At 37.6% G+C, this 23,868-nt stretch overlaps 1 protein-coding gene across 4 annotated transcripts in view; it reads left to right on the top strand.

Annotated features, from left to right (window-relative positions):
• The window catches only part of JPH1 (junctophilin 1), an 86,615-nt gene extending 67,321 nt beyond the window's left edge, over positions 1–19,294 (top strand). The window contains exons 4-6 of one of the 4 annotated variants that reach the window (XM_049825238.1): positions 7,818–8,479; positions 16,639–16,734; positions 18,612–19,294. In XM_049825238.1, coding sequence (XP_049681195.1) covers positions 7,818–8,479; positions 16,639–16,719 — 743 coding nt within the window. In that variant the 3' untranslated portion in view covers positions 16,720–16,734; positions 18,612–19,294. Of the gene's footprint in view, positions 1–7,817; positions 8,480–16,638; positions 16,735–16,840 lie in introns of all 4 variants that reach the window. The other 3 variants (XM_049825257.1, XM_049825230.1, XM_049825248.1) reach the window with 3 other exon arrangements.
• Positions 19,295–23,868: the final 4,574 nt, after the last annotated feature.

Below are 23,868 nucleotides of genomic sequence, written 5' to 3'. Positions count from 1 at the left end.
ATAACATATATACATCACCAGGAGTAGGGAATTTCTTTCTAGGGAAATCCCACCTCCAACTTGGCAATCAAGTCAGGTGCCCTCTTACTGTCTGGGGGCCAGAAATCTTACATACCTTGCTGCACATTGACCCAACCATGAAGCAGCCACCCCATTCCATGCCCTATTGCTGGGGCACTGCAGACACCTGGGGTGATAACCTCTTAAACTACCACTAGGAAGTATTTCTTTACCGAGAGGGTGGTCAAACACTGGAACAGGCTTCCTAGAGAGGTGGTCAATGCCCCAAGGCTGTCTGTTTAAGAGGCGTTTGGACAGTGCCCTTAATAACGTACTTTAACTTGGTCAGCCCTGAATTTGCCAGGCAGTTGGACTAGATGATTGTTGTATGTCCCTTCCAACTGAAATATTCTATTCTATTCTATTCATATCTAAGTCAGGTAGAAATGATCTCTCAGAGCCCTATGCCTCTTTAAGCACCTTGCCTTATATCCATCAATTTCTGTATGGCTGTAATCCTCACCCCTCAATTTCCAGCCCCATTCAGTCCCAGTTCAGTCTGCCAAGATGGCAGACAGGGCTGCCAGGCATTACTAAAACCATAACCATATCTCTGCTCCACTGAGTTCATCAACACATTTTACACATTCATTTGGGCTGAATTCAAGGCAGCAGCCTAGCAGTTAAAAGCTTTTTTTCCCTGTTACCAGTATAGCCTTCAGAAAAATGAGAATAAAACAGAGGAAGTACTAATGACATTAATTATAGTTCTTCCTCCACACACATCTCCACAATGAAGCAATAATAATAAACCCTATCTTTCTAAAATTTACTGAATATAGTTATTTGCACTTTCGTAATGACTCATCGAATCAATTCTTTTAGCAGACTGATAAACGATTATTTTTATTTCCTTCACCTACAGTTACCATGCTGAATGGTGAGGAATTATTATAAAATAGGTGTCCTATCCTGAAAAATAGGATGCTAACATAGGAGTATCTTGGACGCTTGCAGGAAAAAACAGCCTGTATTAGTTGATCATCTAATGGGTCACCAAGCTTTCCAAGTATTACTAATGTTCATCAGAGCAGCAAATAAATGTTATTATGAGAGCATAGCTATTGTTGCCAACAGTGATACATTAGAAAACCATTGATCACATCGGACGATAACAAATCAGATCATTTTCACCAGCTTATTTCTCAAACAGTATCTAGCAACCTGTGGTACCAACACCAAACTATATATTTTCCTTTTTTAGTACAGTGCATTTAAACACAAAAGACTTCAGCTTTTGCTTCAACAATATGATGCCCTGGATTTGTACTGGGATATAATGTGCAGTAAGAAACTTACTCATCGTTCATGATTTCCTTCTCCCAGTCTTTGAATTCTGATTCAGTAAACGGTTCTCAGCTTCTCCAGGAAGATGACATTTATGAAGATATGTGACAAACTTATGACCAAACGGCTATGTTGGCTTTTGGTTACTCAGAAGACTTGCACTTCATGCCTAGTTTTGACAAAGGCTTCCTGTGCAACTTTAGGCTATCACTTTAGCAAAGGTTTAGCAAAGCTTTGAGCATGACAGTGCTTTATTGACAACACACCACTGAATTCAGAGAGATTATTCAGATGAAGTATGCACTTTGGGTCATTATTTCCCTTTGTTTTAGCTCCTCCATGTGTAAAATGGGCTATTGGTATAACCTTTTTGCTGTCTTTTGTATTGTACTTATAGATTGTGAATTTTTCAGAGCAGGAATTCACTCTTTTTTATAAAAGTGTTCAGTAGTTTAGTAAAAAAAGGCCTCTAATCTTGCAAGGTTTGCATATAGACTGTAGTGTCCTGATTGAGCAAATAACTTTGATCGTGTTGCCGTTACCCCACAGACAATCGGTAAACCTTGCAGTGAAGAGTGAGAGTCTTTCTGCTAATGATTCATATGTGTAAACAAAATTAGGGAGTGAAGTATCTGCTTTGTGGGTGGAATTTATCTATAAGTGCAACATAAATTTTCTTGTAATCATCAAATTATAATGTCATTTGTAACCTGGCTTACTCTTTATATAGCACTATATATTTGTTAACTCTTCATGTTGGACTAAAGATAGTTCTTGCACTAAAGATAGTTAGGTTACATCACATAATGCGTACTCTAGTTTAAAAAGCGGAAATAAGTGCATGCTTACCTAATAATTACTTCTAATATACCTTGAAATTGAATCATATCATTTCAGCATCAACACTACTTTATAATATTATATTCTGCAAATATTATATTCTAGAGCCTGCATTAGTAGCATTGCAATCTTTTTTTGCTTTCAAAAGACGACTAAAATTGTAATATGAAAAGCTTGTTTCTCCTGAATTGTAAGAATGGTAAGGCTGTTGGGACAAAAGAGTAGAAGAATTATCATGAAGAAATTAGATGTTTATAAAATTATTGTTAAAGTTGGGCTTTTTTCTTCAGGAGAAGCTATATCTTTTTTTTTCTTTTCTTTTTTACTGTAAAATTGCACAGAGAGCCTAAATGCGATTTCCTTATATTAAGAAGGTGGTTTTGCCATGTTTTTCATTTTCCTCTGAAAAACAAATAGAGAGGACATGACTGAAGAACAAAATTGGTCTCTACAGTAAAGAATACGTCAACCTCTAGGTTTTACATAGAGCTTTGCAAGTTATGATGACCTAATTAAGTATAGTCTCATTGATAATGCCAGGTAATTCCCAAATCAGCATTTTTTGCACAGGGTACGTACTTACAGCACCTTCCATCCAAATCACTTTTAAAGGATTTAAAGGTTGTGGCTGGGCCTTCACAAATTGGAGGGGGAGAAGGGGAAGGAGGATTGTCACCTCTTGTGCAGCAGCCAGCCAGTTTACAACTGGGAGTACCCATCCACCATGGGGACTGGAGACACCGAGGTGACAAGGCTGCTAGAGTCCTATAGCCTGTGCTTACCTATAGGGTCTTACAGGAACCTGCTTCAGTCCAGGGCTGCAGGAATAGGTATCTTCTGTCATATTATGGTGAGAGGCTCTCATCTGTATTGCATAGTGTCTCAAGCTTAGCTCAGAAAACCTACTCTCCCAAAACTGCTTGCTCCTTGAAGGATCACCAGCCCTACCGTAAAGAATCTTAGTGCCTTTGGCACTTCCTGAGCTCATCCTCATTCAGTCCCACCGTTTTCCCGTATCCTCATCTTTTCTCTTTTGCAGAGGCCAAAATACATGAAACTGGCTGGATTGAATAGGCAGAAGTATGACCTGAAGTTCATATATATAAATATATATCTATGCCTTTTTCCTCACTATTCTAGGTGCACTCTGCTATCCCTCTCAAGCTTCAGATTTCATCCTGAGCTGGTAAGGCACAAGGTCTTTTCTTAGCCTTCTTGGGAAACACTGGCTGCATTTACAGTGTCCTGCAAGATGGCATTTTCAGACACTGCTTGTGCCATAATCCTGAAACAGCCCCATGCTGCCAATATGTATACCTCACTAGGCCATGGGAGAAAGCATGCGGCTGTCGCCTCTCTAAAAATGCTGTGGCACAACCAGGGCACCCTTCTCTTCTCATTTACAGACCTGGTAATGCTGTCCCATCACTTACTGCAGCCCTTCCAGGAGGAAGGACATGTTACACAAGAACTCCATAAGAAGTTCTAGATTTAGAACAACTATGAGTGTGTCTGCAACCAAACCAAAGCTTCCCTTACCCCACAGCCATCAATGAAATGCTGTTCAAGAAGACCAGCAGACACTATGTGACTTTATGTGCATACACCACACACATCCACAGAGTCCTTTGGCTTTCAGAGGCTATTCCTCCCAAATACTGGCTAACTCACACTTTAATGGTGCCATCCAGCTGCTGGCATCACAACAGCTGTGTGAGCCAAAACCGCCCCGTGGCAGACCTTCAGCCAGCAAAGGTGCCTCAATTTTGAACTCATGGTAGCAAAGCCAATATGTGACCATAAGAAAAGACACAGGTTCATCCACAAAGAAAGCTTATCTTTACTTGGTTGGAAGACACTTCTTGGTTCTGCTTTCCAGACCAAGTTCTCCTTAGGCACTCAGACGTATCATGTCTAGGAATATATCTACTGGTTGCTTCAACTGCAAACTGAAGAACAGAATTCTGCGTTTATTTCCTAGACAGATAATCCCACCTTACCTTCTGCCCACCCTCAAATCCTATTCTGTTTCTTATTAAGATCAGGCAGCTGAGAAATCTTGTAGGATCAGATGTTAGTGACTCCCTTTCCAAATTCCCTTGGCCCTGGTTCCTTTATACTCATGCTGTAGCGTGCTCTTATGCTGAAGAAAAAGGACTCTGTTGACCATGTCTGTAGTGTTAGATAATGCCTTTCACAAAGGGGACAAGGTAAGTCCTGACAAGTATTTTTAGTCCTCAGAAGGGAGTGGGAATTGTGTTCTTACCGCTTGAAGTCAGTGGTTCAGACAGGTGCATAATCTGATTGTACTGAATACAGTGAACAGACATAAAAAAAGTCCTTGGACAATCTCCAAAGCTAACCAGCATTGAGCCAAGAATTTGAGTGTTGGAAAGACCTGCTGGGAAAGATTGGAGGCAAGTAATGTATCTCTAATAGCCATATGTGACATACTGGGGGCTGTGAGGGAGGGCTGCTTTGTTATGTTAAGGCAATTGCTGAATGTCTGGTCAGACACCCTCAGACATTACTTGGATGCAGAAGGCTACAGGTTTCTCTGGTGGGACTCAATGTCACTTAGCATCAAATATTGCCAAATACTCAGTAAAAATATGGCATTGTTAGCTTGTTGACACTTAACTTCTTTGGGAAGCTCCAATTAAAGATGATATTTTTGGTTTGGTTCAAGTTTTTTGTTTTCACTCTACCAGTCTCTTGTGGAGACATGGGAAGCTGAGACCTGGCTCCCTTCTTGTTTCAGAAATTCCAACACTGTTTGGAGGTCTTAGGGAGGAGAGAGAGTCCCTCTGGCCAGCCTTGGGAGGCTTTTAGGTGATTGTAGGAAACAGTGGAGAGGGACAACATTTCTGAGGCCCAGATGTGTTCCTTATGAAAGTGCCTTCAGTTCCTCAATTGCCGTCAGATAGTAGTAAAAGTCATTTTTCTAGGTAGGTGAGGAACAGATCAGGTGACACTTCAGCAGCATTGTAAGGCAGAAGAGATGGTATTCAAGTTGGAATGCTTTGACCACAGCAGTCATAAGGAACAAGCTAATGTGAATGTGGATGTGTCCACATTGGGAGTGTTAGTTGACAAGAAGCTCAACATGATCTGGCAATGTGTTTGCAGACCAGAAAGCCAACCATATCAAAAGAAGCGTGACCAACAGATTGAGGGAGGTGATTCTCCTCCTCTGTTCTACTCTCATGAGACCCCACCTGGAGAACTGTGTTCAGCTCTGAGGCCCCAAACATAAGGACATGGACTTGTTTGAGTGAGTCCAGAGGACGGCCACAAAGATGATCAGAGGGCTGGAGCTCCTCTCCTATGAAGACAGGCTGAGAGAGTTGGGGTTGTTGCCTGGAGAAGAGAAGGCTCCAGGGAGACCTTATAGCAGCCTTGCAGTAGGAGACCTACAAGAAAGCCAGAGAGGGACTTTTTACAAGGGCATGCAGTGATAGGAAAAGGGGTAATGGCTTTAAACTGAAAGAGGGTAGATTTAGTTCACATGTAAGGAAGAAGTTCTTCACTGTGAGGGTGGTGAGGCACTGGAACATGTTGCCTAGAGAGGTTGTGGCTGGCCCATCCCTGGAAGTGTTCAAGGCCGTGTTGGATGGAGCTTTGAGCAACCTGGTCTAGTGGAAGGTGTCTCTGCCCATGGCAGGGAATTTGAAACTAGGTGATCTTTAAGGTCCCTTCCAACCCAAACCATTCTATGATATACAAAATGATATGATATGATATGATATGATAATATATAATCATCGCAATTTGACAGCTCCATGACTTGGGCTTAAAGGTTAGGCAGAGCTCTTTCAGCTATCCTTTTCTCTTCACACCCCTAATTATATACCCTGTGAAAAGAGAAGAAAACCAAAGTTCATGCATGTTAAAACCCTCAGCATTACCTTACGCATCTCAGCAAAGATGGAAGGAAATCCCCTACATGACTGGGAATTTTATGAATGGTGATCGTAACTGTAACTTTGTATATGGCAACTCTTAATTTGGTTTGTGCTGCCTTTCCCTTTTACCAGGAAGTTTATGAAAAGCCAAGAACCAAGCCTCTAGTCCTCTCCCTCTGTGCCGGCTTACTTGCTGAAAGCTTCCTCCTCAAATGTCATTTGAGAACAAGTCTGGCTTGTCTACATCCAGCCTTCTTTCTCAACAGCTCCCTATTTCCACGCCTGGTTTTCAGAGATGCCAAAAGCATTGTGATTTTCCTGCGCAGAAGACATTGCATGCTTCTTCTCAGCAATGCTTACTTACCAGATGACTCAGTAACTTTCAAAAACTTCATGCTGCTCTTCCTTCCTCTGATCTTAGCGCTGTGTAGTGATGCATATGCTTCTGGCATCTGTAAAAACACTGTATCTGCCTAACACAGCTAGAGCCTCCTTTAAACTCAAAAGCAGAAAAATGTATGCAGACATTCTTCTCTGGGCACAGAATTTCTCTATGACATAAAACACAGATAAGCCTCACTTAGAGAAGATAAAAAAAATCAAAGGAAAGTAGTTGTGCTAGAAGAGATAGAAGTGGAAAAACAGTTACAATGTATTGGCAGAAGCCATTATTGGGCATACAGAAAAATCATTACAGTTCTTTGTTCACAGAGCTCCCCAGCTTCTGACTTCTTACAGGACCTGATCCTGGAATCTGGGATGTGGCCTCTAGGAAGAAAAATATAAAATGTTGCCCACAGTACAGACGGATTTACTGCATTTTTATTTCTTGAACAAAGTGTTTGCTCAACTCTTAGCTTTGAACTGTTAAATCAGACAACCAAAACCTGGAGCAAAGCATCTCAGCCAGCTTGTCTTTATGTAAACAGCTGCATAGAAATGCACCCAGATAAGTGAGTCCTACTGCTCAGTGTGCCCATGGGTGTTTAGCTAGGATTTGAGAAGAGGATCCTTCATGCTGGCTGCTCTCTAAGTATTTCCGTAGTGAATGTGAGAGAGTTTGTCTTCCTAGCTTCTAAGCAGAATTGTGTTTCTGACTAGAGTGGTTAACATGGGTCTTCATATGGTAAGTGATCAGATTAGGAAGACAAAGCCAGTGTGTGAGGGTTCAAGTCACATATAAATATCTATGTAAGACAAGCTAACATGCACACAAAGGGGAAAAAAGTGATTTGAGCCCTAATTCGTGTAGGTTATAAGGGCAGAAGAGACGTTTCATTCTGATGGTTAATTACTTCCATGTCAAACAGATACTATGATCATGAGGGTAGAAGTTAAATTGATTAGGGTAATTAAGCAAAACATACCTCAAAACATGCCTCTCAGAAAAAGAAAGAATGATAGATATGTAAGGTAAGTCAGTCTTCAGCCCCTCAGACTTCACTCAGAGACAATTTATGTCCTATGACCCTTTGCAAAGCTTAAGACATAAAGAAAATGACTGAACCAAATTAGTAAGCAGTCCTGACAGTTACAAAAGGTACAGTAACTTCAACTACTGAGCAATTTAAAGTAAATCACTATGGATATCAGTGAATTTTTTGTAACACCTGCCCCTGCCAGCATTTTAGCAAGGTAGTCCAGTGTGACATCCCAATGCAATAGTTTTACTGTGAAGTCTTATTTTTGTTTTAATCATAATATTTCTATTACACTATTTTTCAGGCCCTGATTATATCAAACAAAAATTTCAAGAAGGAATGGAGGTGAAAGAAAAATCTGAAGAAAAAGTTCAGGACAAACCACCTACCCCGAAAGAGTCACCTCACTTTTATCGAAAAGGTACTACACCCCCTCGAACCCCAGAAGCAAGTCCAAGGCATAGTCCTCCTCTTTCTTCTGAGCCTTCTCCTTCAAAACAACTGAAAAGGCAAAGCTCCACTTCTGGGGCAAGACTCAGTCAAGAAAAAAAGCTTTTAGCCACTGAGAATATAATACCCACAATTAACAAGCCTTTATATTCAAAAACACCAATGAAGGAGGAAGTAGCTGTGAAACACCAGCCAAAGTTTTCAGCCCATCACAATCCCATCAGCACAGAGAATGGGGAGCTGCATGATCACTACCATGGCTATTATGTAAAAATGAATCCAACAGTGCTTCCACAGGAGCTCAGGGAAGAAGATGAATATGTCAACCCATCACCGTCAACACCTGCACGGATACCGCCCTCACAGAAGCCAAGTCCTGCTAGATCTGGGGGTAAGCCAGATGCCAAAGAAAACAAACCTGACACAAAAATTAAGAAACCAGAATTTGCTGCACCAAAGAACCCAGCTAATAACGAGTCACATTCAGCAGTGGAAAAAGAAGTAGAAAACAGCTCGGTGAGTACTGCAAGAAACCTTTTCACTTTCACTGCCTTTTTGCCTCCTAGTACTGAGCTTTGTAACCTAAAGACAGGTAGAGCTCACTTCTGACAAATCTTCATCTGGATACAATCTGCTAGTTAGAACCCACTACGCCGGACTGGAGTAAGGAACAAATACTCCAGTCCTTTATATTATCCTTTTTGAAAACTGGGAAGGGATAGTTGATAGCCAGATACTGACAGACTTTTGAGACATGAATCCCTATTGCATCCATAAACACAAAAGTGTGATAGTGTGTGTATTAGTGTGTGTATGTATGTATATATGTGCGTTTTGTGTGCGTGTAGAAGCATATTTGCAGATACATATATTCCCCCTGCCAAAACAATGTTCGTTGTACTTCAGTGGATAATTGGGCAGTACTGCAAGTTACACTCATGCTCGTCCCCAAAGGTCTGCTTCTGACTACTCTTCGAGACAGGATGCTGGCCTGTGGTCTGACCCAGTCCAGAAAATCTCCCTTTTCATTGTCTTCTCTGTGTTAATTGTAGGCTCTAAAAACAGGCAATTTGCATCAAAATATGAACTGTTTTAAAATGTATACTTCTAACAATGCTTGCGTTTTGCAGTGATGTGAAAAATTTTACTTTTTTTTCCATCAGAAAATGGAGGAGTTTTAAAACTATACATTCAGATCAGTGTGAATCGAAATCTCATTATTATTTAGAAATAATAGAACTATCAATAGTTACACAGAAAAGGAGAGATGACTAATAGCATTTCTATGCCATGTTGGGAGAAGAAGCCATGTTATCGAATTCGGAATCTATGATGATGATAAAGTTATTTCTGGTCCAAGAGAAACTCAGGAGAATGTTAGTTGTAGAACCTAAAGTTAACCTTTAGCAAATGAAGAGGTCTAGATAATTGTCATAATGTTTCTTTTTTATAAGCGTTGTTTCTTTGAATCATTTTTGGTACTCCAGTAGAAAAAAAACAGTGTGTCATTATTGATGGGATAAACAGAATGACCCATATAATGAGATCCAGACAGCCTAGCACTGATCTAATGCAAACAGTTGAATAATTGACACCAGACTTCATTAATAAAGTATTTAAAAATAAAGAGGTAAGAATTTCCAACCAACATGCATTGTAAAAGGTCTTGTCAAACAAGGTTGACATCTTCAGGTGTAACAAAGGAATCATATCCTCAATCAAGAAGGTCACTTGATTTCCTTTTACACAGTTATTTATTCTGACAAGAAAGCCAGAGTAATGCAAAGGCTAAATGTCACATTAAAATAATTTTTTTAAAAAATGACTGATGGTTCTCAAAAAAAATTAGAAAAACAGCAGTAATTTGGTATTATTTTGTTGAGATCATTCTTAGATTAATTCTGCTGCTCTATTTTATTAACATTCTTATTAATGACATGGAAGAGGACATAAAAGTATTACCCATGAAGTTTACAGAAGACACAGACACCAGGAAACTGATAAATAATGAAGACAATAGATCATCAATACAAGCTGATCCAAATCACCTGCTAAGAAAGATGCAAGTATAATTATCCATGTGCAGCGCAGCACAATGTAAGATTCTATATTGAAAGACAGTTAATAGAGACTGGCCATGCAGGATCGGGACTGGAAAAGGTTGGTGGATCAGGAGCAAGAGAGGCAACTGAGCATGAGCTCCCAGTCTGTTGCTGTTGTTCAGAGATGTTAATATAATCCTTAGATTTATCAACAGGAAAGATTAAGCAAGAGTACATGGGAGTCTGTTTTATCTGGTTTTGGCACTGGTGCAACCACTTCTGGAATAAAATACAGTGTCCATAAATCAGGGATTTAAAATGAAAAAGACCTTAAGGGGAAGTCCCATGAAGAGCTGTAAGAATGATTAAAACATATCTTATAATGAAAGATTGAATGTAAAAAAATCTGACACATTAAATCACTTTCTGTAAGTACACTTTATAAAATAGTTTCCCAAGCTAACAGGTGAACATGTAAGAAGATCCAACAGCTGGACAGATTTAGATAAAAGTCATCTTTTAACTTGCTTTTAATGTTATTAATTAAATGTAACATCAGTTTTCAGATGCTGAGTTTTTGGAACTGTCACTGAATAGTTCAATAATGAGCATTTTGTCAAGATGATACCCTCTAGTTCAGCAGGAAGCTTATATTCTGTTTTGTGCGGATCAAAGTAGATGTTCACAGTGGTTTTGTAATCTGCAAATCTGTAATACAGCTGATATCAGCCCTTTAACCTTTCAAATCTCACAGATATGACTCCTATCTAGGGTAACACAAAGCTGTCAGGCTTGTGAATGTTGAGTGAGCATGCACAGAATTTTAGCCTGAATTGGAATTTTTTGTTTGGCTCTGGTTAAAATAAGTGGCTAGAAATAGTCCTTATTTTTCCTACATTCCATCCAAGCCAAATAATGGTTTGGAGCTGAGGGAGTCTTCACTTTAAGAAACTAAGTAGAGCACCAAAACAGTAGTTTACTGACCTTCTAGAATAATCAGGATAAGGACTGTGAACCTTTAGCTTGTTATCAGGAAAGGTGGGAAAATGATGAGATATTGTACGGTAGCTGCTGTTTGTTTACTGATACTATAGGTCATCTGGGAACTGTCCCTCTGCTTCATTTGGGGCACCCTAATTGCGTTATTCTTATTATCAGCATTTCAATAAGGGAGGAAGGTAGAATTTAGGAACTCATTTTTAATATAACAGTATTTTAAGATATATGTAGATGTATGTGTTTTTTTCAAAGATGTCTTCCATATGTGTCTATAAATTTGCCCTTATAGAATAAATTTCATACACGCTTATTTCTTTAAAATGCTGAAATGAGTAAAAATCCTAAAACAATTAAAGCAGAAAGGAGTATCCTACTGGCCTATCAGGCTGAGGGAAAGACTTAGTACGGAATGACTGTTAACACTGCCTGGAGACTTTTCTTTTTAGTTTTTAGTATCACCTTTCAACTTCAGAAAATAGTAGCCTATTCTGCCAGTGCTCCTGGACTGAGCTCAGTAGTGTGCTGCAGTTACGCAGTGGCTGCGTAACCTAAGAGTGCGCAGTTACTGAAGAGAAGCCTTATTACTGTACTTCTCTTTATCCCAAACACTTCTAAATGTTGAGAGACTTCAGAATTCTAGGGCTGCACGGGGGAATTATTTTGTTTTAGTCAGTAATTGCAATTGCTTTATAGTCATCCTGACAAATGATTTTGTTGTGGTTTGAAAGTAAATATGCCTTCAATCCTTCATAGAAGGTTAAAAATATATTTTTAAAGTAATATAAAGAGAAAAGAACTCTCACTCTCATGAAAAGAGAATGAGAAAACATGTTTTTGGAATGCAAAAATTAATCTATAACATTTATTGAGCACTTTCATTAGATTATCCAAAAGTGCTGTATAAAATTGTGCTGTGCTTTTTCCAAGTTTCCAGTGATAATGCATTAAGAACATAGATACAGAATGTAAGATTTTCAGTTCTTCCTTCTATGTATCTAAATCAAAGCCATTTCTCACATCTGAACGAAACATAAACTTTAATTTGGATTAATAACTTTAAACAACTTTATTTACAGAAAAGTCTGCAGCAGCTGTTTTAGTAATTAAATTCATGTTTCATATTTTCTGTGAATCTGTTACATCCTTAAGAGTGTCATCTGTGCAATATAGTAGTTATAGGAACAGTATTGTTCTCTAGATATCTCTAGATATCCCCATTTCTGGCATTATACTTGAAAAATATCAGCACATACATCTTACGCCACACATATAAATGTGTTTCTCTTTGTACTTCTTTTCTAATGTTCAAAAACCAGTTTAAAATCATTTCAGAACTCGTAAGAAAGAGTCATAGTTTTATCAAGGTGAAAACATGCATAAAGCACGATGACAAACTCACCATTGGTCAGCTGCTCCAAAATAGCTGTCTGTTTACAGGCATTTACCCTAATAAATGAGATGTAAATCATCCTTTTTTCACTGACAATTAGGCACCTTCAAATTACCTTATATTTACCACAGCGTGAAGTGTGCACAGAGACACTTGACCACAAACCAGTACTAACTGTTGTTTCTAATTGCTTGTTAGCAGCCTCTAGCCCCGGTCTCAGCGTGCATGCTGCTGTCCCACCTTGAATATGGGCTAATTTGAGATTTTCTTGGATTTGGGTAAAAAGGAGAACTGAATTGCAAAAAATACAATTGTAGTGTATATTCATGAATACACATTTTATTTGCCTGATATGCGTCCATGTGTTGCTAGGTCAGGTACAAGCCCAGACACAAGTGTTCTACTATATTGTCATTTTTTTTCATTTTGTAGGTAAAGATTTTTAAGTCATACAGAGTGTTTATCCTGGTTTTTACCTGTATCTAAAATCATTACGTTTTGCTGAATGTTACCCAGTGTGCTTCTACTCTCACCTCTCTGCTCATTCAACATCCATTTAGTAAGGGATATAACTACCATGATGTTAGAAAAATAGATCAGTATTTGCCTGACCCTAAAAAAACCTCTGAGCAACAACTTTATGCTAAATTTAATAGGCATTCCTGATGCAATGGGATTACAAGACTAGTCTTGATACTTCCTGGCACTACATTTTAGGAAAATAACTTTCTTCCCTCCACAAATGAAAACTAATCATAGGTTATATTTTTAGCTACATAAGTGTCTGACTTACTAGAAGCTGAAAGGGCAGTTTTTAAGCAGGACTGGAGTTTTTCTACTACAGCTTCTTTAGTGCACCTGTTCTGGTCACTCTTGGACTGTTCAGACTAATTTTGGCTTTTGCTATTTTAAGCCCTTGCAGGACACTAAAGTCGTATTTATGGCATTTGTCTTAAAGCATTAAATGCTCATTTCATAGGTGTCTACAAAACAGGTAGTAGTTTACTGCATAATAACCATGTGGTCTACAAATATTGTTTGATCTTTTTTTAGTACATCAGGAAATTCTGCTTTGAACTGAAAGTTGTAGTTAATCAGAAGAGGAAACAAAATGCACATAGCAAGCCAAAGGAGATGAGATTTACTTCTTTGTATAAGGCATAGATCATTATCATAAACAGTTAACACTTTTTTCTTTGATCTTCATATAAAATCAACAACCCAGTTCTTAAGGTGTCACTTTCTCCTGTCTTTGTAGATGAGATTTCTTGATTCAGACTATAACCCCTAGGTTTTTTAGCCTAATTTATCTAATGTTATTGTGGTGAGATTGTTATACCTAACTTGACTGACAGATGCATCAATAGAGAAGTCCCCTCCCCCTCCACCAAGCTTATTTCTGTAATACTGTGCACTAATGATACTGAGTTGCTGTTTGAGCTGCAGTCCTAACTTGCCATTCAGCCAAAAGCTGTCTTGCAGCTATCAGGATGCTGTTTCAGGACATATTTCAGGTAATGGATGAGTTCCTGGCTCCTCTGAAGTCCCCATAGGTCCAAATTTTTCTTCAGTATTAATAAATCAACTTGATTTCCATGGATGTAATTTTCAAATATGCAAAGCATTAGACGGCCAAATCCCAGTGAATTTTAACAGTATTAGGCAATGATCTCCTTTAGTTCCTTGCAATTCCTGGTGCAGTATAACTATAAAATCTTTAGGTGCGATCCCAAACTATAAAGGAGCTATTGACCTGATTTTGATCAAACAGGGAGTCCCTATTAGAATCATAGAATCATGGAATGGTTTGGGCTGGAAGGGACATTTAAAGATGACCTAGTCCATCCCCCTGCCATGGGCAGGGACATCTTTCACTAGATTAGGTTGCTCAAAGCCCCATCCAACCTGACTTTGAACACTTCCAGTGGTGGGGCATCCACAACTTCTCTAAGCACTCTGTTCTAGTGGCTCAGCACTGGAAAGAAAGATGCTGAACCCAAATCTTAGTGGAAATTAATAGTGTAATCATACTTTCTGTAGGGAGGTATGTAATATTAGCATGTACGTACTATTCTTGTTTGTCATGAGAGTCAGGGATTTTTTTTTGCAAAAAGAAGTTGTTAAATTGAAGGTTCACTCTAAGGGTGTTGACACTGACATTCCAAGACAGCAAAACAGAGATTCTCAAAGTAGCTGTTGTTTCAAGTAAAACAAATTCTATTGCTCAAAGTCTTCCAATATGGCTTTCATGCATAAATTTCACAGTTGCCAAGTGCATTTTGTGAGAATCCTGATGGGAACTTGGATTTCCTTCACAGTAGAAAAGCACGGAAGTACCCAGCACAATTGTGACCATGCAGAAAGAAAGAAATTAACCTTGAGTTACACACTACTACAACAGCAAGGCTGCTTACAGTGCTGTGGTCAGAAATGTAACCATATCTGGAGTCATGCTTTCCTTTTATGCCTGTTCTCTGTCACCAGGTGTCTCATATTCTTTGGCACATAGTGGTTCACTTCCAGTAAGAAGGAAGGAACATGGTTCCACTTCTGTTCTGTGACCCAGTGGTTAAAACATACCACTGGTAAGTGGGAACTTGTTATTCAAAATCCCTTTGACTAAGGTGACCTTAAACCTAGTCTTCAATTTCCTAGTGAATATTTTAGACATTCTGCTGTTAAGTAAAATGTGAATGTTGCTGCCAATACCATTACCCCTATGGCAACATTTAACTAGCATCCTGATAGTCCCAATCATTGTTTGAACTTGAATACCTAGTTCCTCAGCATGTGAACAGATACTTCTGAATAGGTGCAAAGGGAACTTTATGGATAGAGATGCTGGTTGGGTTTAGACTCCCCAGAGATTCAAGGAGTATTTGCCATAATATATTTTGTGACTTTTTCAAGAACTTAGCAGTACACATCTGGCCGGCCATCTTAACTACTGTGTAAAGGTGTGTTCTGGTAGAAAGTGTTTAATGAGACTGTTTCAGGGTGAGAGCATGTGATATAGTAACGACACAAGTACTATTCAACAGCTTCCCAGTTACACTGCTGCAGCAAATTAATAATAGCAAGTTCTTACACCTTAGCATTCCAGAAATTATATAGCTAATCTTAGCATTGTCATGAAGCATGATGAACTTCTGCAAGGCATGCCTTATGTGGAAAGTGAAAAAAATTATGTCATTTCTAATGAAATATTTACCTTCTTATGCAAGCCAGTGATCCTTACGTATCTCAGAAGATAGCTTTCTGCAGAGATGTTTTGGTGCGCTTTTTTGTGATTTAAGAAAGTATTGTCTGAGTGAAGAGTTCTTCTGTTTCTACTTAAAGTAAATGTGCAACCTTAAAATATAAGCATATACAAATATTTGTGAAAATATGTTGTAGTAAACCAAATACGTTAAGAGGAGAACAGAAGAGAATTTCCATCTGTTCAGGACATTATTTCAAGTTGCTCATTAGAAAGCATCCGTGTTTTAAAAACTTATCCAAAATTGCTGAAAAGAATTAAAAACTTCCTTCTCTGGCTTCACAGAAAGACTAAAGTTATGCAATGATTAAGTTTTCTAACTAAGTTTAGCTCTAGCTAGGAAGGGAAAGAGTATTTTGACTTTATATTTCTTCAGTACATAGGTCTGTAAGATAAGTGTCAGAGTAAATCAAAACAAGTTTAATTTTACGGGTGTGAAATCGTTTTTTAATCTGTAATGGAAACATTGCTAGGTATGTTAGTGCGATGGTAAGTAACTTTTTTTTCTCCCTTTGGTTATGAAAAAAAAGGGTATTCTTTTCATAAAACACATTGTCATGTCTGTTTTGAAATGGGTTGGAATTAGAGAAGGAACCTACTGTAAGGATGAAGAGCAGTGCTCCAGCTTTCCTAAAGTAGTTCAAGTTCTTTGTTTTACTTTATTTTAAGCTGATATTGTTTTTGTGTTCATGGGTTTGTTTTCATCTGTTTATGCAGTCGTATTTGTCAGATGGTTTAATCTCAGTGTAATTAAGAACAGTGTAATAATATACTCTCGCCTTTCACAATATCATTGAGATGTTATTCAGCTCACCTGAATACCAAAGATAATGGCTACGTTTAAGGAGCAGAGTCTGTATTTTTAATATTTAGGTAATCTTTCAGAGCAAGGTCAAGACCAGTAAAAATTGCAAAGTCTGGTCATGCTCATTGCTGTGCAGTGTGGAAGGTTGCATTAATTCTGATATCTTTATTTTATTTTCAGGGCCCTAACTCAGTCATGATCGCACTGGTAATGCTGTTGAATATTGGTTTAGCCATTCTTTTTGTCCATTTTCTAACTTGATTGGAATTAGGAAAGGTAAGAAAGGTCTTGTTTTCATATAAAATCACCATATCCACCCCACCTCAAATGATAAAGATTTAATTTCTTTGCATACTTTTAATGTTCCCTACTTTAATTTTAGCTATGCCTGAATGTGATTCAACATAGTTATTTAATAATGTAACTGTTTTGACCCTTCAGTGAAGTCATGACAACTAGTGGTGTTAGCCCACAGTTCTCTGCAGTTGTGTCATCAGCCTTTTAAATGGCACCTGTCATACTCAGACACAGGGAAGGAGGCTTGGAATTAGGATGGGACGCAAGAGAGATGAAACTTGGAAAATTCAGCCAGGGGCCCAGATCAGTTTCTCTGCTGATGGCTCGTGGCTTTGGGGTCCTCTGAAAGCTGAAGCAAGCAGCCATGTTGGAAAACAAACAAAATAATCTGCTGAAGCAGCCCCGCCAGTGAAGTGCGTTGGCTTCTCCATCTGTTCCAGCAGAGTGTGACTAAACTGGAAATGTACGGAGCTGCACTTTTTGTTGATGGAAGCTAACAGCTGCCTTACTATTTTACCGTCTGATGTTTTAGTGGGGAGATGGGAAAACGACTGCCAGAGGAATGTGGTCAGAGGATTCTGTTGCTGTGGAAGTGATTCCAGCGTTCACTCCTATCTCATTAGAAGAAATAGTTAGCAGCATCAGTCACCAGTCTTATTCCATTACCTGCTGCTTTTAACATCTCCTGCAGTGTTCTGGGAGATTGAATTTCATTTGCCTGTGCATGATTCTGTTCATTCGTTGTTTATGAAATTTGATGTATAGCCATAACATAGTGTCTAGTCCAACCTGGAGAAAGCTACCAGTTCTGCCTAGCAGCAGAAGCAGAAAATGAAATGTCTTTTTCTAATCCAAAGATAAAATTCTTAAATTCATTTTCCTAAACTTGAAGAGCCGTTTTGATTTAAGGTTTAGTAAGTAATGTACCATGACTGCAAAATTTAAAGATGTTGATATCTTCCTAAAAATGCTCAAATGCTTATGCTGGTAGCAATCAAAATTTTTCATAATAAAAGAATAAGAATCTTAAGTTGATATCAGCACATTCTAAACAGGAGGTGGAATATCAGAATAAGCCAAGAAAGATGAGATATAGGGTTTGCATGTTGACTTTTTTTCTTTTCTTTTTTTCTTTTTTTTTTTTTTTTTTTAATTCTGGTGCTGTGGTAATTGGTGATTTGAATTACAATATTTCAACACTGAGGTATTTTGCCAGCAGTGAAAATAAAGTCTTGTCTGAGTGCACATTAATGCCAATGACAGTTAAGCTAGCTAATGCTCATAATAAATTATAATTTTAAATACTAGATTTGTGTTGAATACATTCAGGTAGAGCGTTGAGAAATGTTAAGTGATTGTTTATCGATTTGATGCCTTCAGTGTCTTTAAAGTCCATTTATAATTTTACCTCAGCATTTAAAAAGCGTCAAAATTTTTCATTTGGAAAGTTTGTCTTAAGTAGTTTCACAGCCCTTTGTTTAAATGATGTGGTCATGTTTCTTTTTATGTGCCATTATACTGTAATTATTGTACCCTATATTAATCAAAAGCATGCTTATTTACTGAAAATATGTGGTGTGATCATTTGGCAAGTAAATATTTTAATTGAAAGCTACAAAAAGCAAAGGGCTTGTATTACGGTTTATTTTATGTCTATTAGAAAACCTTTCATACAATATAGTTTTTGAACCTGTTTGTAAACTTTCTAAGTGTTTGCATGGTTTAATGGGCAACATTCTTACAAAGTACTTTAGCTATCTTTTGATGCAGCATATTAAAGTAACATAGGTATGGACTGAATATTGTGCAGCGAAGCAGCTCTGAGCAGGGCAGTAACACCGTGGTGTTTTTTACAGAAGTATGTTGAGAATCCTGTGTTTTGACCAGTGTGGATAAAGAAGAAAGCAGAAAGAGAGCAAATGAAAATAGAACTTGTATATTTATTTTTTAAAAAAGTTTAAATTGTGTTTTAAATTTAGGAAAGTAATTTTTAAATAAGAACAAAATTTTACAAGTTACTGTGTAAGCCTTGACATAATGGACAAAATGTTCCATCCAACAGTGAAATCAGACCCTGTCTCCTTACATGGAGAGGTAATTTTTGTAACTGACATATTTAATTCCTATTAAATGTTTATTTAAAATACTTTATGCTCTGGAAATAATGGGTAACAAAGCTTATGAAAATGTTTATAAATTTAAGTAAGCATGTTAGTACCATTTATAAATATGTATGATTTATAAGCTTTTTTAAAACAAAGCTCAAACAAATTGTTGGTATTTTTCTAAAATGTGCACAGCTGTATTTTACATGAAAGGCTATTTATAATTGGTTGTTATACTGTACACTACATTTTGGACAGCACAATGAAGCCTGCCAATGTACTTAATAATGTCATTTTGTCTATTTAAAGTTTCTTGCTGTCAAAGAATGAACTCTTTATCTTTGAGTTTCTCTATTTATAATTCTTGACCCAAAATGTACAATGTACAGTTTTCACAACTGTATTTGCTCTAATAAAAATAAGTTGGTTATTAATAGAGTTTCAGACTAGTTTTTCCTGTTTATGAATTACTATGTTCACTCTGGAAACAATTTTTCTAACAAATCGAATAAACAAGGAGTGAAGCAGGAAGATGGGTGAAGTCCTGGCCCCTTTGAAATCATTGTGAGTTACTGTTTTCAACAAAACGATTCTGGGAAACAATTAAAAGTGGGGGAAAAAAGAGAAAAAAAAGTCAAGTTTTCTTAGGTGTCTTCTTCTACCTTCTGATACAGGATTTTTGTATCATTATAAATTTAGCATCTTAAATTATATTCCCACTACAAGGATGATTTAATCAATCTTGGTTTAATCAGTGAGTGACTGGTCCATTAACAGCTATTCTTGTAAGTGAATCAACAACTTTTTTAGACTTCCACCCTTCTCAAGGTCTTCATACGTTCAAAATTAGCATGAAGTTTGTGAGCCAATATTCTACATAGAGAAAATTCACCATTACAACTGTCTTAAAGCCACCACACCTGCTGAACTAGCAAATCAGCTGAGAATTTTATTGTCTGTGATTCCAGTTCAGATTACTCGCCAACTGTACTGAAATCCTAATGTTTAGTTGACAAGGAGAGCAAGTTTTCTTAGTAGTTCCTATGTAATGGAAACATGTTTTTAGGAAGTAATTGTTACTCTCTTATTCTTTAAAATAATTCTACCAATATGAGGCTTAACTTTAAGAATTTGTATTTTCTATGCAATAACTCACTCCCTGAAGAAAATTTTTGGCACTTCAAGTAGAGAAAAATGCATTCTTAAGAAAAATAAGCAGAAATAACTATAATGCCAGAAAATTTTAAAGTCAAGTTCACTGAGACAACTCTTCTCTGACATTTTGTGATCCACGTTGTATAACATGTTCAAGAGTGAAAGGAAAGTTGACATTAAATATTTCTTAAGTTCTACAAAGGTGATAATATACTCAGGCATATATTAATCTTAACAGCAACAAGCAAAGGATTTTCCCAGAAATAGAAGAAAAAAAGTTTTCATAGTCAGCTGAGAAATACGACAGCTTTCCCTGCCCATCAATGTTCATAATTCTCAAAAATCAACATGTACATAGAAATACAACAATTTTTCTATGGTGCCTGAAAGCAGATCTCCTCTGAGAAGTTTTTACTGGTGGTTTCTATCAGTTGTAAACTTATAAATGGGTTTATGTGGGAATGCATCTGCTATGCCTATGGGGAAAAAATACCCATGGACACACAATGCAACTTAATGTTCCAAGATAGCATGGAAAATTTTACGCCACTTAAGTGCAAGGAAATTTTTTCCAAAGCAAAGTAGTTTCTCCTGGCACAGTTGTGTTTTTGCCCACAGATGCCAGTAGGCAGTGAGCTCTCACCTTTGAATTTGAGGTCTGGTTTCTTGGACAACTACATTTATCTGATTAAACAATATATATAGTATACACAGAAAGACAGCAAATGAATGATGTTGAGGTGCCAAAGGCTGAAGAAAAAAAATCATCTGTTATCATTGCTTTTTACTGTATCTAGTCCTTTCTCTACTCAGTGTATATAGTCCTTACCTTGCCTTCCTGTCAGAAAAGCAGTAAGGAATGCAGAGTGTGGAATCTTTTCCATTTGCTTTCCAAAAGGAGGGATTCAGTTTAAAAGCAGAAATTTCATGACATGACTACAACTTGCGTTTCAGATACAGATGGATGTTAAAAAAATCATTAATACAACTGAGTGCTGCCTTTAAAAGGAGAAAACACCTCTTTATGAGCATTTGTTTAAAAGTCTTGAAATAGTTATTTACATAACTCCTAATGACACATTACATCTCTATTAAAAGCTCTATTAAGATACAGTTACACAATATTAAAAGATTCTGACAATAATGTGGATGCAATGATAAAAGCCTGCAGAAATGTACTGCTCATTGAGCTGCAGTAACTTTCTTAGTTGTTACTAATAAAACATGGTTGTGAATGATATCTAAATGATTTTACTCATAGCTCATTTGAACCGTTTGGTCAGGAGAGACAGTTCTATGTACCATTCTCCTATGGAAATGTAATTCAGTAAACAAAGCAAATGAAGAGAAGAGAAATTAAATAAGCCTTTCAAATGAAGTAGTCTTCTCATTCTCTCATTTTAATACTCAGAGAACCAGGAAAAAATAGAAATTATGTTAAGTCTGAGCAAGAAGCTGTGGATGCCAACATGCTGTAGCTGAGCCACCTACAGCATCCATCTCAATTTTTTTTTCTACTGGACGCAGAAACTGCAAAATAAGAGACGTTACACCTCCTACCGTTGTAGGAGGTAAATATAATTTCCATACCCAACATCTTTAAGAAAAACTGTCTATAATGTCAGTGGCTTTTAGACTAGGAGGAAAAAGTCAAAACCTCATCTGTCTAAACAGTTTATGTTGTGACCATCACTGTAACAGCTGAACAAATCCCTCACCCCCAGAAAACGAATAACAAAAATGAAGCTGGTAACAGAAATTGTTTACATCTCTCATGTTTCTTCCTTTTGTTTGCTAGAAGGAGGGGGAGGGGAAGCAGAGAACAGATTACTTTTTTTAACCTGATAATCTAAAGTTCATCATTTCAATATGTGTTTGTTGCAGCTAAGGTTTTTCACAATCACTTTGGACTGGTTATCTGGGAGATTTTAGGTGCAAAGTGGCAGTATATTGAGTGCCAGTTCTCCAAGAGGAAGGTCTTGAATTTTTTTCAGTGATGGAAAAGAACAGGATTTTCCTTATCACCCTTGAAATAGTTTTGGTTATATTTTTTCTGGGCTTCCACTATTTTTTTAATTACCTTTTATCTTTCACTGCCCACCCAGCCCCCAATGCTAGAAAATTCAACATACTCTTCTTTTCCCCACACACAGCCATTTGTCCCCACGCTTCCACCACTTCCTCCAGTAACACATGCTTTTTCAGTTGGGCATGCTTCTTTAAGCAGCAAGTTTAGCTTTCTATGGCTATGGAAACCAACTCTCTTGCAGTTTGACCTACGCCGAATTGCATGTGTCATGTCACAATTTTCATTTGGTCCGGTTTTCTGCATACTATTGATGCTGGTTTATGCAGCTGAATTCTGATTTCAAATCGCTATACTCGCTATTTTCAGTGTCAGGACAGTGATTTAAACACAGTATGGGGGAATTGAAGAGAAGAGAAAAGAAAATGACTGAAAACACTATACACAGAGATTTCTAATGGCTCTTAGTAGTTTATAGAAACCAACATAATGCTGTCATAATTGAGAAAAAAATCTTGTATCAACTGGGTTATGAACTCCACCGCAACTGTCCACAGCAAGATTGTGAAAAAGACTGGCCATACAGCTGAAGCTGATTCTCAACTCAGAAGACCAAGGAGTCCTGCTGAGGGTTGCAGTTTACTTGGACGGTGTGGTATGATGATTTCTGGACTTGATATATAAACATGTGGATTGTTGGACGGAATAAAATACATCCTCTGTTGGAAATTTGGTTTTGCTCACTTGCCTGAACCTTCATATGTCTTCCTCCATGTCTTATACTGATTAATCAGACAGCTCCATGGAAATTGGGGAACATACATTTAGACAAAGACTAGCTTTTACTTTCATAAGTGGCTTCAATGTTAATTAAGTAAAGAGCAATAAATGACAGAAAGCTGAATTATAGGCTTTAAGCCATAGGTTTTGAACTCTGCTTTTTTTTTATGCTGATTTATCCAAAATTGGAAGAAAATGCAGAATATAGTCAAAGAGTAGAATTCCAGGTGTTATCCTTCACTATAATAATGTGTGTGTTAATCCATGACAGTACCTGAATTCCTTTGAGATCAATACATGAATTTGAGAGAGGAGACATGTCTTTCTCGAATTTCCAAATTGTGGATCACTGAATAGCAGCTTGGCAGAGACACTGCATTAGACCACAAAAGACAGATCATGACCAAGGTTTTTGACAATGGCTGCCTATATTTAAAGTTCTTAGTCTACACTTAATGACCTAAGTTTAAAAATTTTCCAGCCTCTGAACACCTCACAGTTACCATTCAAAAACATTTGCAGGGAGGGGGAGGGGAAGGAGGGAAGTGGCAGGAAATCAGATATTACGCTGAAAACTGCAGCCTATGAAAATGTTGAATCTGGTCTAAAAATATGCCGAAAGTTGAAAGCATTTAGATCTGGATTTTGGATAAGCCATTGGAGCTACAGGCTCTAATTTGAGGATTTCAGTCAGAATCCAAATCTGGGTCTGATTCCAAGGCACACAACTGAAATGCTTGAACTGGGAGTGCTTTTAAGGAAGGGGGGGGGGGGGGGGGGGGGGGGTTAGTTAAAATCAGGCTGCAGTAACTCTGGGTTAATTAAACCATTACGTTCTGTACTTCTGGAACAGTGTCATTAACCGTATTTAACGTTGCAATTTTACTATATTCAGGACATGTTCCACAGAATACCTCTGAAAGTATCATAATTTAAGATAATGGTGCTTAATTACTTATCCATTTTTAGCTGCAAAGTACTTTTATCATGTAATACCACCCAGCCTTCAAAAATATTGTAAACTGCTTTCCATTTTAATTATGACAG

The sequence above is a fragment of the Accipiter gentilis genome, chromosome 2, assembly GCF_929443795.1.
Source record: "Accipiter gentilis chromosome 2, bAccGen1.1, whole genome shotgun sequence".
NCBI lineage: Eukaryota > Metazoa > Chordata > Aves > Accipitriformes > Accipitridae > Astur > Astur gentilis.
The sequence above is the reverse complement of the archived record's forward strand: the minus strand, read 5'-3'. Positions and strand labels throughout refer to the sequence as shown.